The sequence below is a fragment of the Aegilops tauschii genome, chromosome 7 (genome assembly GCF_002575655.3).
Source record: "Aegilops tauschii subsp. strangulata cultivar AL8/78 chromosome 7, Aet v6.0, whole genome shotgun sequence".
Lineage (NCBI taxonomy): Eukaryota > Viridiplantae > Streptophyta > Magnoliopsida > Poales > Poaceae > Aegilops > Aegilops tauschii.
The window spans coordinates 589,900,952-589,916,940 of NC_053041.3; the positions used below are offsets into that span (position 1 = coordinate 589,900,952).

At 46.3% G+C, this 15,989-nt stretch overlaps 1 protein-coding gene across 1 annotated transcript; it reads right to left on the reverse strand.

Moving 5' to 3' along the window:
• Window positions 1-6,874: 6,874 nt before the first annotated feature.
• LOC109760428 (putative F-box/FBD/LRR-repeat protein At4g00315) lies at window positions 6,875-7,795 on the reverse strand. Its single transcript, XM_020319255.1, has 2 exons — window positions 7,274-7,795; window positions 6,875-7,126 (listed from the first exon to the last, which is right to left on the reverse strand). Exons 1-2 carry the CDS (start codon window positions 7,793-7,795, stop codon window positions 6,875-6,877), a joined length of 774 nt encoding a protein of 257 aa, XP_020174844.1.
• Window positions 7,796-15,989: the final 8,194 nt, after the last annotated feature.

Here is a 15,989-nt window from a genome sequence, read left to right on the forward strand (position 1 = left end):
GCGGAGGGTCTGCATTGGAGGTAGCACGCCGGTATGCAGAGACGGTGAACTGCGCCCACATGGGCCGAGAGGATGGCATCCAGAAGGGTCGTATCGTCAGTGCCAGATTTGCGAAGGCACCGAGTTCCGAAGTGCCTTTCGCGGGCGAGCTCCCAGGTAGGAGGCGCCATGAAGATTTTCTCGATATGAACTGTTTCTAGAGGCTTAAAAAGACGAGCGGCAGGGATCTCACGGCAGTCGAGATTCAGAGGAGCGGTGGGCCATAAAGGACGCCATTGACGAGCGAGTATGCGAGTACGGATGTTATCCCTGATGGGGAGACGAGAGATGATCTCACCTAGGATGACGTCCGGGAGATCGCTGATGCGGTCCGGACGAGTTTTTTTCCCTTGCTCCTCAGATCCGGTGGGCGGAACCTCACCGGTCCCCGCCGGTACCGCCAAACACCCAGAGGAATGCATCGTAGGTGGCACGAGCCTTGCCCTCTTAGTACTAGAAGCATCGGACTCCATCTAGGAGCGACGGGTGCGGTGGATCTGGAAAGACGGTTTGGAGGACGGAGGTGTTGCAAAACACCATTTATAAAAAAAAGTAGTATTTTTTAAGTGATGTCGTTGCGAGAACAGTGACATCGGACAGTGGAAACAACCCGTAATCCATGCCTCCACTTGATTCACGCACATGCCTCTCCGAGCAGCGTGTCACTACAAACATACTGAGCACTGACGCATGATCGCAACTCTTCTTTTTGACATGGGATGCACGACCGCAAGTCTTCTTCCTAATATGGGACCGTGCCTCCGCTTGCTCGACCAACGTGCCTATCTGAGTACATGACTCAGCTGAAATAATGACAACTTGGAGGCACGACCGTCCCCTCTTATAATATATGAACGTGCCTTGACTAACTTCACGGTTGTGCCTCTCTTACTGCACAAAGTCAGCTAAGCTAATCATAGCACAGAGGCATGACCATGAGTCTTCTTAACACAAGACTGAACCTGCACTAGGTTCAAGTGCCTCTCTGAGCAAACATGCCGAACCGAGAGACACACCCACAACAACAACAACAGCGACGACAACCACGTTTAGGATCGCATCTGCTTTCGGTACCATAGTCTGAATAAGAATTTGAACTGCTAAGTTCTATTAGGTATGTACTATGAGGATTTGAACTGCGCTCATAGTTTGAAATAACACATGTACGATACTTAACTTAATACCATAGTAGTTAAAATTTATGTGGTGTAATGCCATCCCTCCATCACCATACACATATCGCGTCATTCCGTTTTTTTTGTAAAGACCGGTGATCACAAGTGAGAGCGAGTCCTGCACGCGCACAGTGTGCCACTGGATACTGATGAGTACAACGCAATCAACTGTCAGCCTAGCTACATCTGCAAAAGCAGAAATCCCGGTGATCGCCATCCATCCATCTTTGTTTATACAGTAGGTGCCAGGCAAATCAACGCTGCTGAAAATTTGTACAAGCCTGATGCTGCCCTTGAGAGGCAAATATCCAAGCTTCATCCTAAGATCATTGTTAACAATAGCTGGGATTTTCTGTACAATAACAAATTATTCTGGCATTAGATTACGAAGACACGCATGTTGACTGTGGTTTAGAGAAAGAAACAACGATGTACCAAACCGTCTGTGTGAACGTTGGTGAAACATAGACGGTGCACAAAGGTAATGGCAGGGATGTGTTTAGCATTTAGGACTAGTTTAATCATGCAAGCCATGTCGATATAGGAAAGTTTTATGCCCCGGGTGTAGATTGTCTCGTCTATGTAGCTCCTTTCCGATAAACTGAGGCCTTCAAGGGCTAAATAAATACAACCACGTATTAGCCACTATGTGTGAAGCAATGAATAGAGCAGTTAAAACTAAAATAAACGAATATTGGCTTTTAAAAGGGAAATTACAGTTTTAAACAACATTGTGAGTACAAAGAAAGATTTAATACATTATATCATAGAGATTAAGCACATAAAAATCAACGGCATACCACAGTAAAATTATAATAGATAAATGTTAAACCAGAACAAATATTGATAAGCGATCAGAACATACCAACGGAAGGTTTGGGAAACGCTTTGTGACCTCCTCGAGATTCACTCAACATCAAGTCACTGGGAAAGAAGAAATCTTCTGCTTGCAAATCCAATTGTATAATATCACCATAAAACAGATCATAGTCACGTATCAACTTTTCCCATCCAGGCCCATGAAACTTAGACCTATGGTTGCCATCTGTAAACTTAATCATGTAAGACAATTCCTCAGTAGTGCCGAACACAAGGTCAAAATCTTCGTCTTCAAAACCATCCTCGAAAGCTTCATCTTTCCATAAAGAGATCAAAGAAAGGACCTGGTTCCGGTAGTAGCATGGGACGTACTGCATAAATGTAAAATTAAGACAAAGGTATATAAATTTTTTACTGATTTTCAGAAGAAAAAAATGCATGAAAGAGTTTTTTTTCCTTGAAATTTCTTGGCTTTCAGGCACGGACACAGGCAACATCTATGACATTTAATTAAACATATACAAAACAATTGAACTTCTAATTACATCAAGGCCTATAAAATAAAAACAAGCATGCGCAGTATAGTTCGCTCCGAAGGAATACGTGTGGTTGCTGACTGGTGAATAAAGATAACTGTAACAAATACAGTGACGAAGGTTTTTTACTGGCCACGCGTGATTTGGTAGCAAAACTTACCAGGCATGACTCATAACAACGAGGCAAAGACACAATCAACAAAGATTGGGCAACATCAGATTCAACACCGGGACAGCTGAGGTTCCTGCAAACATCACACGCCATCTTTGTCTGCGAGATGTAACAATATATAAGACTCGGGTTCATTAATTATTAAAGAAAAATTTATTTCAACACTCCGCTACTGGTACAAAGAATTAAAGGACTATATATCACTGATACACGCTTGTTTCAATGAGTAAGACAGAGCGGAGCGAATTCTGATATGGTGATATCCATTGATGTTAGTGTCTCTGTAAAAAATGAAAGAACACGCACAGACCTCTTCAAATCTACAAGCTCTTGCAGCGAACTAGCTGAAAAAAATCAACTGTTGTCCTCCAAGATTATTCGCCTATAGAACCTCTTCAAAGGGGTAGGATATTAACACAAAAACTAAAATTAAGAGGGGAACATACAACAAGAATCCATCTAAAAAAAGATAGTGCGCAACGCGTAAGTATTAAGCAGAGGGGAAAAAATTTACTGCATTTCAGAGCAAGTGGGCGAATCGTAGATCCATCTATGTGGACTGTAGAGTGAGGAAGACGAAGCAAGAAAGACGGAAGGAACCAGAGAAGGGGAGCGGAAGAGCAAGTGACTCGGGAGGGAAGACGCACATAACGATGTATTTATGGAGTAATTATGGAGAGGGAAGAAATTTTGTGTACTCGCTCGCCAAAGCTGAAACTACTGACAACAGTAAATGGCTCCTTGCCATCCCAGCGCAAAAAAAGGGGCGTGGGAGGGGGGTGGGGGTTGGTGGGTCCGGCGAGTAGGTGGAGTATTTGGTCGAGCCGGACCATGTCGAAGTCCCTCGCCTTCATTTCCCCCCTCTCTCTCTCTTTATCTCTCTCTCCTCTCGAATTCGACGCCGCCTACGGCATCACATCTGCTCACATCCTTTGGGCCATGTTGACACAAAACTTCGGACAAGAGGGGAGGAAGGAAGGCTTGAACTTCCTTGAACTGGATTTTGATTTCTATGTAGGTGATTTCCTGCTACATGCGGAGCGTTGAACTGGGGTTTGTTTTCCAAACAAAAGATCTGAGCTCTAAACATTCATGTGTCCTTGTAGGAGAACCCTGACACCATCGAAGACCATGATTTCTGTGGCAAAGAGCTCGACCGTCCTCTCTACTGTGTTCTTCACGATACCAAGCCTCTCAGGTGTGTGGCTTTCGAAGGAAGTGACACGGGGAGGAGGTTCTTCGGCTGTGCTGTGAAAGTTAGTCATTTTCGAATATCCGAGTTACTTTCTTGTTGAATCAAACGGTTTGGATATAGGACTTGTAGTCTACCAAAGAAGACTGATTTCTTCTTGTGTTTTCTGGTTGATTGTAGGAAACATTGTGTAGTCCTTTTACTTTACATAAAAGGGTAAAGGTCACTACTTATTTTACATCATTAAACACAAAAGAAGTGATCTAGACACTCTCATGTTTGTCTACAAATGGGACTTCTGTTTAATAGTCAGTATATTATTCAAAAAAACTCTCTAAATAAGTTGTCTACAGAGGTAGCTCCAGATTAATTCAAGCTGGCTTAAAAAAAACTAAGTACAGTTATGAAATAACTCCGCGGACAGGGTGGGCGAAGCACCATAATTAGTGTTGTGGGCACCTAACCATTGAAGTGCCACATTGCACAAACACGGTTCATAGTTAGTTGAATGAGGCTATAAACCAAGTATATGTGAACTTTATTATATTCTAGAGCTTCTGCAGCAGTGTATTAATAGTGTGTGTTTATTTTGTTCCTTTTTTGTTTGCAGAGAGGCGTGAACTGTGGAGTCGTCGAATGGGTTGACCGCCCATGGCCTATCAATATGCAGAGGTGCATACTCAAGCTCTGGGGGATGTTAGATGAGAGCAATGATGATAGGCAAGCAAAGGATGAAGAGATAAGCAGGCTTAAAATGGATAATGAACAAGTGAACCTTAAGCTCGAGAATCTTGTTGCAACTATGGAAGGAACTAATGTAACTACCATGAAGATTGACAGGCAGAAGAAGCAGATGGGTATCGTTGATAAAGACGTCAAGCTAATTCAGAGGTCTCTCACAAGTGTCATTCATAATCTTAAGGACGACAGGGGTGAGATTAAGCTGGACAGGGATTTTCTGAAGGAGGAGGTGCATAAGCTGAAGGAGAATAGAAAGAAGATGCAAAGCGTCATCTGTGATCTTTTGGGGCAAGGGTTTGCGAACACTGGTGACCTCCTGATGATCAAGGCTATCCTCGAAGAATGATCATTAACAGTTGCCTTCTTTTGAAACGATGCAAGGGATACTCGTCTAGTATAAGTTTATGCTTGGACATGGTTACTTGACTAAAGGCATGTATCTCATTTTTTGCAGTCTTTCAGAGGGTGTGTGACGGTCTACACACATCAAATATTGATCTCCTGAATATTTTTATATTTCAAAGAGGGCGCATCCGGCAATCTTTCGTCTTGGATCGTTCCACGAGACATGGGTTACTGTAATCTAGCAAGGCACAGATGTCGCTTTGGCAGACATGGGGAACCATGCCTCTGGTGTCGTGGCACTGACTTGTCAAAGGCACGGTCCTATGTCAGACAGGAGCGCCGCACTAGCACTGACACACATAAAATCTACAATCTACAGAGTCGCGCTTACTCCTGAAGCCGACGCACGCCAGTGCCGACTCGATTGTTTGTACTCAGACATAAACTCGTTCACGGACATGCGTTTACACGAAAGGCACGTACATTCTGAGGTCGCTGGGAGCACGGTTTGAGATTAAGCAGAGCCACGGCCATGTGCACGTACAGTCTGCCACGAAAGGAGGCAGTGCCGTCTGGTCACTGCAGACGCACTGGTTTACATGCACTAGATGCATGTTCCTTGCAGAACAGGCAAGGCAGTGCCTCTTCTCTTCAAAATGTTTTTGTTCCCTGGTCGACGACCGCACACGAATGTTTTTGTAATCACGATAGTGACATAAAACTATCAAATTTTCAGAACAGCGGGTGCATAGCACAAAAGCATTGTTATAACAAGCTTACAAAACGGTGCAAAAGGCTTCAGCCATGTTTAGACATAACACAGAATCAGATTCGCGCAACAACATCTAACTGTACTAGCTTGAGGAACTAACTACATCCCTATGTCCAGCAGGCACAAGTGAACGGATCTGACAAATCTAGGCATTCAACACGCCTGTGTTTCAAATCCAAGCACAGATGATTGCAGCATGCTGATAACTTGAGATGGGCGCATTTGGAAACTTTATTATCCCACAGGAACAACTTCTGTTGTTGTTCGTAAAATTCTTGCGTGAAGTCTGAGGGAAAGCGAAACTTAATCCTCGCGGTCTCTAGCTGCGTTGCTTTAGAATAAAGAACCTCACAAACTCAGTGTTCTTCCCGCTTTTTTCATAATCTTCCAGAGTTACTGTCTTTAAATGAATGATGTGTTCTTTGAGAAACGCACGGTGCTTGCGACGCCAAAAATTTCTTGCACCATCAGGAACGTTTCCTCCCTGAAAACACATAAAGGTTGAAAGATACTCAAGATCTATGGAAGGACAAAATGAACGATAAATTCCATGACCCCCGTCCCAATCAGTTCGTCGAACATTTCCCTAGATACGGATGTATGTATAATAATAAAAAAACATGCCTAGACATAGGGTGTATCCATTGCAAACAAAATGTGAGATAAGCTTTTTGAGATGCAAGGAGTGCTCCACTATGCACGGTATGACGTTTTCATTGGGCGTGAAAATCATCACCTGAACAAACAAGTTCTCCAGATTTGGAAGGCACTTAAGCAAGTGAATGACCAGGTCCACTTGATAAGTCATGGCCAAAAACAAGGTTTTGACAGATTGCCGCATTGTAGATAGGCTGGCCGTCGCCAAACCCTTCACATAACATAGAAAATAAAACATAAAATTATTAGAACAAAAGGTTGGATGACATGAAACTATTTTATCAAGGAAATGCAGATGGAATTATTGTGAAATGTTAGTACCATAAGACCTGTGGAGTCAAGCGAGATCCTGAATTTGCCCAATGTCTCCAGTTTGGGTGCAGAGACGATGAATACCTCCATGTTATTGCTCTGGAGATCGTGGATCTACGTTTGAAGTGAGGGGGCATCCTCGATGATGAATTTTCCTTTCTCACCACGGATGCCGATGCTTACAAGGTTAGGGGAATTTATTGTGATCTGATGCCTTTCTCTATTGCAAACAAGAAGCAGGCACTCGAGTGCAGGGCAACTAGAGTTGATCATGCTTTGCAACGAGAAGTCTGATATATCAACCTCAACAAGCGAAAGTCTCTTGACCAGTGGTAGTTCAAGTACCTCTACATAATGGTCTGGTATCTTGCAACACACGAAGCTCATGGTGCACAGAGAACAGGAAAACCGAAAGACGGACTTCGGTAGTGAGGGCGTAGATGAATAGCATGTGTGCGATAGTTTGACAGTTTCTTTCACAAATCGTGGAAACAGGTAGTAAAACTCAAGCACCTGGAGATTGTTCAATCTGGGGGACTCAAGCCAGGCGTGGACAGTAGAGGGTCTGCATTGGAGGTAGCACGCCGGTATACAAAGGCGGAGAACTGCGCCCACATGGCTGGAGAGGATGGACTCTGGAAGGCAAGAACCATCACCAGGAACTGTTTTTCCCTGATGCCAAGTTCCGTTGTATCGTATACGAGCAAGCTCCTCGCTGTAGGTAGAGACCCTACCGATGATCTCGACATGAACTATTTCTAGGACGTTAAAAAGACGAGCGACAGGGATCTCACGACAGTCAAGATTTAGAGGAGCGGTCGGCCAAACAAAACGCCAACGACGTGCGAGAATCCGAGTGCGGATGCCCTCCCTAGTGGAGAGACGGGAGATGACCTCACCGAGGATGGCGTCTGGGAGGTCGCTGATGCCGTCCTCGCCGCTTCCATCCACTACCGCCGAGCCACCAGAGGACGGCGTCGCCGATGGCGCGAGCTTCGCCCTCTTGGTGCATGGCGCACCGGAGTGGATCTCCATCTCCGTCTCCGTTGCTAGGATCCCGCTGCCTGCGAGCGCCGCTATATGTGGCGTGGATCTGAAAAGACCAAGGAAAAGGGTGTGTCTAGGGTTTCGAGACACCGTCCGTTCGCCTTAAATAGCCGGAGCCTGGCCTCGGGAGACGAGCCAGAGCGGCGCCGCCGGAGGGGACGCCCGTCGGACCCTTGGGTTTCTGGAGCAGCGCCACGTGGCGTTCACACCCGAATATGAGGAGACACCCGTCGAAACATAACTGGGGATGGGAGGGAAGGGGAGAAGAGTGGAGGGATCCGTTCAAAATGATTCCGTTGACTCTATCACCAGGAGAGGGACGGTATGGCGGCCCAGATAGGCATGCTTGCGTTTTACGTGGGGTCACGTTCGTGCGTTTATAGCGGAAACCCACGGCAGCCGCCTCATCCTTGATTCAGTGTTTCGGGTCACAGGCACGGTCATGAAGTGCTCAAAGGCATGGTCGGTGGTATTACATAGACTCACGCTAGCCTATGACTCTATCAGACGAAGATGCACGGGCGTTTAGCCCACGAAGATGAACCTTTGTCTTACGCATAGCCACGGACGTTTACTCTGCGAGGCACGGATTGGCCCATAAGAGAGACACTGTTTTTAAAAGCTTATTTCCTTGTATTTAAGAGCACAGATGTGCAGTCCATGCAGACACGGTTCCGTACTGAATTGTGTCACGCTTCTTTCTTGATAAAGGCGTCGATGTTCGTGGCTGCGTGTGTTTCAGTGTCAAGGGTCACAAGCACGGGCATACAGCCCTCAAAGGCATGGTGTGCTATTATATAGAGTCACGCACAAAGGTTTTCTGATTGTATTCCGAATGAGTCGGTGGGCTCGGTCAAAAGGAGAGGCATGCACGTCAAGCCCTCGGAGGCATAGTTTGTTCTTACTCGGAGTCACGTTTGTGCGTTTATTACGGAAACCTCATAGATTTGGGCGACTGTCCTTGTTAGAATTGTTTTCGTTGTATTATTTTAACTCAAATGCATGAAGACGACTTTTTGTGTGTCAGTGTTTCAGGTCACAGGCACGGTTGTCAAGCCCACAAATGCACGAAGGCGACTTTATATGTTTAGTAGCGTCACTGTCCTTTACCTGTGTCAGTGTTTCAGGTCACAGGCACGGTTGTCAAGCCCACAAACGCATGTCATGTAATTATCCAGAGTCACCTTCGTGTCTCTTTGTGTTCCAAATGCATCCGTTGACTATATTACCCAGACAGGCACGGTCGGGATGTCGAGGGAGGCATGCTTGTGTTTTACGCGGAGCCACGTTCGTGCGTTGATTGCAGAAACACAATGTTTCGACGGGCATCTCCACCTACTCGGGTGTGAACTCCACGTGGCGCCGCCACGGAAACCCAAGGGTCCGACGGACGTCTCCTCCGGTGACGCCGCTCTGGCTCATCGCCCGAGGCCAGGCTCCGGCTATTTATGGTGGATGGATGGAGTTTCAAAACCCTAGCCACACACTCTACCATCCTCTGCCTGCCGCCAGGCCATTCATTCCTCCTGCTGCTCTCTATCCTGACCCTCTCCGCCATGGCTGGTGAGGAGGAGACTACTGTGGAACCCAGTGTCCAAACACTGCAGGAGATCCAGGCTGACGAGGGTTCCTCATCTGTAAGTTCACTCTGCTTCCGCTTCATTTGTTTTTTCTTTCCTTCGGCTACTTGGTTTAGTTGTGAAACATGAATAAGCCAGACGGAGTCTTGAAACCCTAGCCACATCCCCTTCGTCCTTTTGTCCGCCTCCAGGCCATCCACTCCTCTTGCTGTTCTCTATCCTGACACTCTCAGCCACGACTGTGTAGAAGGAGACTCCTCCACAGCGCCATGTCCAGTCGCAAGAGAAGATCTTGGCTGGCGAGGGTTCCTCATCTATGAGTTCGCTCTGCTTCAGCTTCATTCATTTTTTTCTTTCTTTCGGCTACTTGATTTAGTTGTGAAACATGGATCATTGTGGTGAGCTTCATCCTAATGTTGATGAGGATGCGTCCTGCCATCAATCTGACATGTTCTCCTTTGACCAGCTGAAGAACCTATTCAATACTGTGGAAGACTTCGTGAAGATATCCACGAAGTTGGACGAAGAGAATAAAGCCATCATTGCACTTCTGATGGATGAGAAGGCGCAGCTCGAACTTCAGCGCGATAAGCTGAAGCTGGAATCATACGTTATGAAGAAACAGATCGAGGAACTTCGCGCCGAGCAACCAAAAAAGAAGTCTCGCCGGACTAAGTAGACAGCAGTGACCCTGATCCTCGTATCTAAAGCTGTTAAGTAGTGCACTAAAAGTTTCTTATTTTGTCATCCATTACCTCGTGTCGTCAGTAACTTTGATAACAAGTGTGTTTTACTTTCCTGGGTCACGTTCATTCCAAGTTTATGGGTACAGATGAACATTAACGTAATGGCCAGTTCTAGAGACGTAAGCACGGATGTGAAGTCTCTGCAGCCAAAGTTTTTGAACCAACTAGAGTCATGTCTTGTGCACAGATGAAGGCGTGGACATTCCTGCCTTTCTTTGTTTCAGTGTTTCGGGTCACAGGAAGGCATAGTCACTGGTATTACATAGAGTCACGCTAGCCTATGACTCTATCAGACGGAGACACAAGGGCGTTTAGTGTTAAGGGTCACAGGCATAAAACGCTCAAAGGCATGGTCGGTGGTATTATGGACACGAACTCTTGTTAATAAAAGTTCACAAGATATGAACTCTCTACGGACACAATTTTTTCTTGATGTTACGTATATTATTTGATAGAAGCGTGGAGATTTGTCGTTGTATGTGTCACAGTGTTAAGGTTCACAGGCACGGACGTACAGTCCTCAAAGGCATGGTATTGTATTATATAGAGTCACGCTCGCCTGTCTTTGTGTTCCGAATGATTCCGTCCACTCGATCAGATGAAGAAGCACGGTCGTTAAGCCCACAAAGGCAAAGCTTTGTCTTACGCACAGCCACGTTCGTTCTTTAATTGCGGAGACCCAGCGGAATTGGTTCAGATGAGAACACCCACTGTTTACTCAGTGAGGCACGGAATGGCTTATTCGAGAGACGCTGGTCTGGTATATTGCTCGCACGGTCGTGAGTACCAGAAACTCACGGCGTGCCATTGCGTAGAATCACGTTAGTTTGTCTACGTGCTCCAAATGAATCCGTTGAACTATCCGCGAGCACAGGCACCGCCATGAAGCCCAGACAAGCATGGTTATGCTTTACATGGGATCACGTTCGTGCGTTTATGGCGGAAACCCACGGCAGCCGCCTCATCCTTGATTCAGTGTTTCGGGTCACAGGCACGGGCATGAAGCGCTCAAAGGCATGGTCGGTGGTATTACATAGAGTCACGCTAGCTTGTGACTCTATCAGACGAAGATGCACGGGCGTTTAGCCCACGGAGATGAACCTTTGTCTTACGCACAGCCACAGACGTTTACTCTACGAGGCACGGATTGGCCTATAAGAGAGACGCTGTTTTTAAAAGCTTATTTCCTTGTATTTAAGAGCATGAACGTGCAGTCCATACAGACACCGTTCCGTACTGAATTGTGTCACGCTTCTTTCTTGATAAAGGCGTTGACGTTCGTGGCTGTCTGTGTTTCAGTGTCAAGGGTCACAAGCACGGGCATACAGCCCTCAAAGGCATGGCATGCTATTATACAGAGTCATGCACAAGGGTTTTCTGATTGTATTCCGAATGAGTCGGTGGGCTCGGTCAAAAGGAGAGGCATGGACATCAAGCCCTCGGAGGCATAGTTTGTTCTTACTCGGAGTAATGTTTGTGCATTTATTACGGAAACCTAATAGATTCGGGCGACTGTCCTTGTTAGAATTGTTTTCGTTGCATGACATTCGTGCCTTTATTGGGGAAACCCAACGGTTCGACGGGCGTCTCCTCAGATTCGGCTGTGAACGCCACATGCCGTTGCTCCGGAAACCCAGTGGTCCGATGGGCATCTCCTCAATAAATTGTGTTGGTACCCTAGCTAATAACAACATATATCAACATTGGTCCTAGTTGCAACTTCACAGGACCACTTATGCCACACATGGAGCACAACCTCGGTGCATGGTTTTTTTTTGTGTGTCTGTGTCTGGATAAATGTCTTAAGGAAAGGCAAATTGGTTCGGCCGAACATACTGCATCAGCCGAACTGGCTAGACCCTTTACCTCACAATCGCACGGCCCTGGTTCGAATCCCCGTGAGGCACTTGGAAATGCCAATTTTTTTTCTATGGGTACCGACATGTGGGGTCCCCTTGTCATACACACAAAGGCGCCACCACATGTACCACATTTGGCTAAGTGCGCCTAGTACTCCACATCATTTTCAACTTCTTCGTCCCCTTCTCGACAAGCGCTGCCACCGCCAGCTCCCGATGACGCATCTCTTCGCCGTCGGATCTGCGTGGCCGCCGCCAACTCCGGCAAGTAGGTGAGATCTCCCCTCATCCCCCTCGCGAATCTTCTTCCCTTCCCAAACCGCATGCGTCTCCCTCCGGGTGCGGATCTGATCCAGAAATTTTATTTGATACATGCGGTAGATGATTTGTTGATGGATATGATGGTTCTTTGATAGATTGATGGATGTCGTAGTGTAGGATCTGAGCCGTACGAGGGAAAAGAGAGGAAGCACCGTGCATTGTACTATGGTAGCGTACAATTCAACTTAGAGTTCAATATGTTCTGTGTAGAATGGATGAAGCACCGTGTCAACTGTGCAAGTCACGGTGCCGGACCAGCCTTTGTACTGCCACGCTGTTCGGTATCTACTTCCAGCCTACTTTTGTTTTTGCAGCGGTAACAATTTATATGAACCTTCTGACAGTTCATTAATTTTGTTTTTTTATTGCTATTTCCACTAATGCATTGTGTTTGTTATTTGTTTTTATCTTGCACAGATCGTCCCATGCAATGTGAGATTGGCATTCAATGAGCTCGTCGGAGACACCGTGACCTTCGACGCTTTTTGGGGGGCGTACACTATGCAGGTCGATAAGGGGTGAACGATAACCCAGATTGGAGGAGATGAATGGGATCGTTTCATCGCCCGCTTGCGTCTTAGTGGGGGTGAATTGATCAGCTTCTCCTTCAGAGGAGAAAGGCCCAGGATTTCTGTTATCTATCTGAATTTGATTTCCGACAGTGAGGATGAAGTTCATGAGTAGGACGATGGTGAGGATTCAGATGATGATGAGAACCCACTTGATGAAGCACTCTATGCCCAAAGACTGAGGCTAAGTGGCGATGAAACGTGCAACCTCTGGGACATGCTTCCGCTACGTGAAGACTACGTCGGGATGCCATTCGTGACCCGCCTCACAAGGACGAATGTTAAACAGCATCTCATGGTATGTTGCTTACTGTGGTAATTACATGATATGCATGCTTAATAACTGTACTAGTTGATATGATATGCATGTTGTAGTACTGTGATGATATGCCATGTGTAGAATTCATTTAGTGCAGAATTTTTTATGGTATGCATATGTTGTAGTAATGCGATATATCCTTATGTAGTGTAGTAATATGCAATGATACGGTTAGTGTACGTAGTAAACTAATGATATGCTTAATTACTGTAGTAATTTGATGATTAGCGTCTAGTGTAGTGATGTGATGATATATATGCTTAGTGTTGAATCCAATGATATATGTTTCTTCAAGTGTATGATTTGCTGCTAATTGCACGTGACATGCTCATATATCATATCAACTGTTTTCAGAAATTACCTAAGAGGTTATCTGTTAGTTGTGGCATCGAGACGCATGAAGAAGGCATGGCTGCTGGACTACGCCTTACCAGAACGGGCTCCATCACCACCTGTGCCTATGTAGTGGACACGGACGGTCGCACTGTCTTCAACCGGGCGGGGTGGAAGAAGTTCCTTCATGGCAAGAATCTTTGGGTAGGTCAGGGCATCCTACTCACTGTTGCGAACACCCGTCGCCGTGACTTCAAGATGATGATCACTATCAACCTCATTTAGAACTGGATGGGCCATGTTTCGATGTCAAATGAACTTGGTATGTTAGCTCTTGTTTCCAAGTACTTGCCGTGTATTATCGTACCTATCTATCTATATATATCTAGGTTCAGTAAATGGGCCATGTATCGCTGTGAAATGAACTTGTTATGTTTGGGGCTTTTTTTGCTGTTGCCCCAGCGGTTATTTGAGACTTCCTTCAACTTGAAACTGTCTTGACTTGTTGTTGGATGCTTGGTGTTGTTGCTTTATTTGAGACTTCCATCAATCCTATGGATGAGAAGGCGAAGGCAAAGCTCGACCTTCAGTACGACAAGCTCAAGCTGGACACATATGTTATGACAAGCTCAAGCTGGACACAGGCACGGGCATGAAGCGCTCAAAGGCATGGTCGGTAGTATAATTACATCGACTCACGCTAGCCCGTGACTCTATCAGACAGATATGCACAGGCGTTTGGCCCACAGAGCTGAACCTTTGTCTTACGCAAAGGCATCGTGTGGTATTATATAGAGTCATGTTCACTTGTGTCTGTTTTCCGAATGATTCCGTCGACTCGTTTAGACGGAGAGGCACGGCTGAGAAGCCCATCGAGGCATACTTTAGTATTAGAGAGAGTCACGTTCATGCGTTTATTGCACAAACCGAACAGAATTGGGTTTTGATATGAACACTCGCTGTTTACATTGTGAGGCAATGAGTGGCAAATTAGAGAGACGATGTTTTTGAAGCGCTCAAAAGGCATGGTCGATGGTATTACATAGGCTCACGGAGATGGACATGCATTTAGCCACAGAGCTGAACCTTTGTCTTACGCACAGCCACAGGCGTTTTCTCTGTGAGGCACGGAATGGCCTATGCGAGGGGCGCTGTTTTTAAAATCTTATTTCCTTTTATTTAAAAGCACGGACGTGAACTCCCTACGGACACGGTTCCGTATTGAGTTGCGTCATCCTTCTTTCTTGATGTTACGTATATTATTCGATATAAAAGGCGTAGACGTTCGTGGCTATCTATATTTCCTTGTATTTAAAAGATAGCGACGGCACGCTTTTAAAGAAAGCACAAGAACAGTGGTTCCACGACAAGCACGTCTCAATTTGCAGAAACAGCATTGTCGTGCTTCTACAGGACGCTATGTTCTAGGCTGTGCACCATGTTTCCACCCAAACGTTCACCACAGGGTCATGGACATACACAGAGGAAGTGTCGTGCTGTGATAACAGACGCACAGTCTTACAAGTACAAGAGGCACGAGGTGGCATGTAGATTAACATCACCACAAATGAAACGGATTATACATGTGCATGCATATAGAGAGATGCATAAAAAAATGGACTACAAGAGATAAACTAAGTTGGTAATACTAAACTACCGATGGTATTAATTAATAATGGAAATTAACGACAGGCATACAATATTAGAGTCAAATTTATAGTAGAGCACACATAATAAATAGAAGTCCTGATCATGATAGATCGACTGGGTCACTGGAAACTCAAAAGTAGTAGTAGCTAGCATAAATATATAGAACTTGCCTCCAAGCATGTGGAATGTGGCTTGCAGCAAATGAACAGAGAGCCAAGGAAAGGACCTAATCAAGGCGCCCGGGCTTGTGCCCTTGATGGTCCAGAGGTTGGACGAGAAGTGGGGGGGCGTCGGCGAGGTGGATGTGCTCCTGAACGAGCTTCGCCGAAGTTTGCGTGTGGTCGAAGTAGGCCGCCATGGTCGACACGTGGACGGTGCTGCAGGTGTCCTCGTAAACAATTTGTCCGTAGATCTGGCTGAACTTGTCGATGTCATCATGCATGATGAGGCACTGCGCGGCGAGAGCGACCTCCAGGTGTTCCTCCGGTGGCGTGCCGACCGGGAGCTGCAGGGCCATCAGCACGCGAAAGAGATCGTTCCCATGGAGGCCGGCGAGCCGGGTCGCAGAAGCCGAGGTAGAGGCTCGGCCTTTACGGAGGCGACGCATGGAATGGAGGCGAGCAGTCAGGTCCTTCACCTTGCTGTTGGTGAAGCTGAACTTGTGAATGAAGTCTTCCAGTGCACCCTTGAGCCAGGCGGCGAAGCTGGTGTCGAAGAAGGAATGCGCCATGGCAGACATCAGCAGCCCCTGGAGGCGCTGCAGCGCGTTGGGCTGCGGGTTGCTCTCCCTGACCACCTCGATAAG

Coding starts and splice junctions, on each gene's coding strand:
- LOC109760428 (XM_020319255.1), bottom strand. CDS start 7,795: ATGGAGATCCACTCCGGTGCGCCATGCACCAAGAGGGCGAAGCTCGCG. Junction 7,127..7,273: donor CCAGATTGAACAATCTCCAG/GTGCTTGAGTTT, acceptor GTGTGTTGCAAG/ATACCAGACCATTATGTAGA.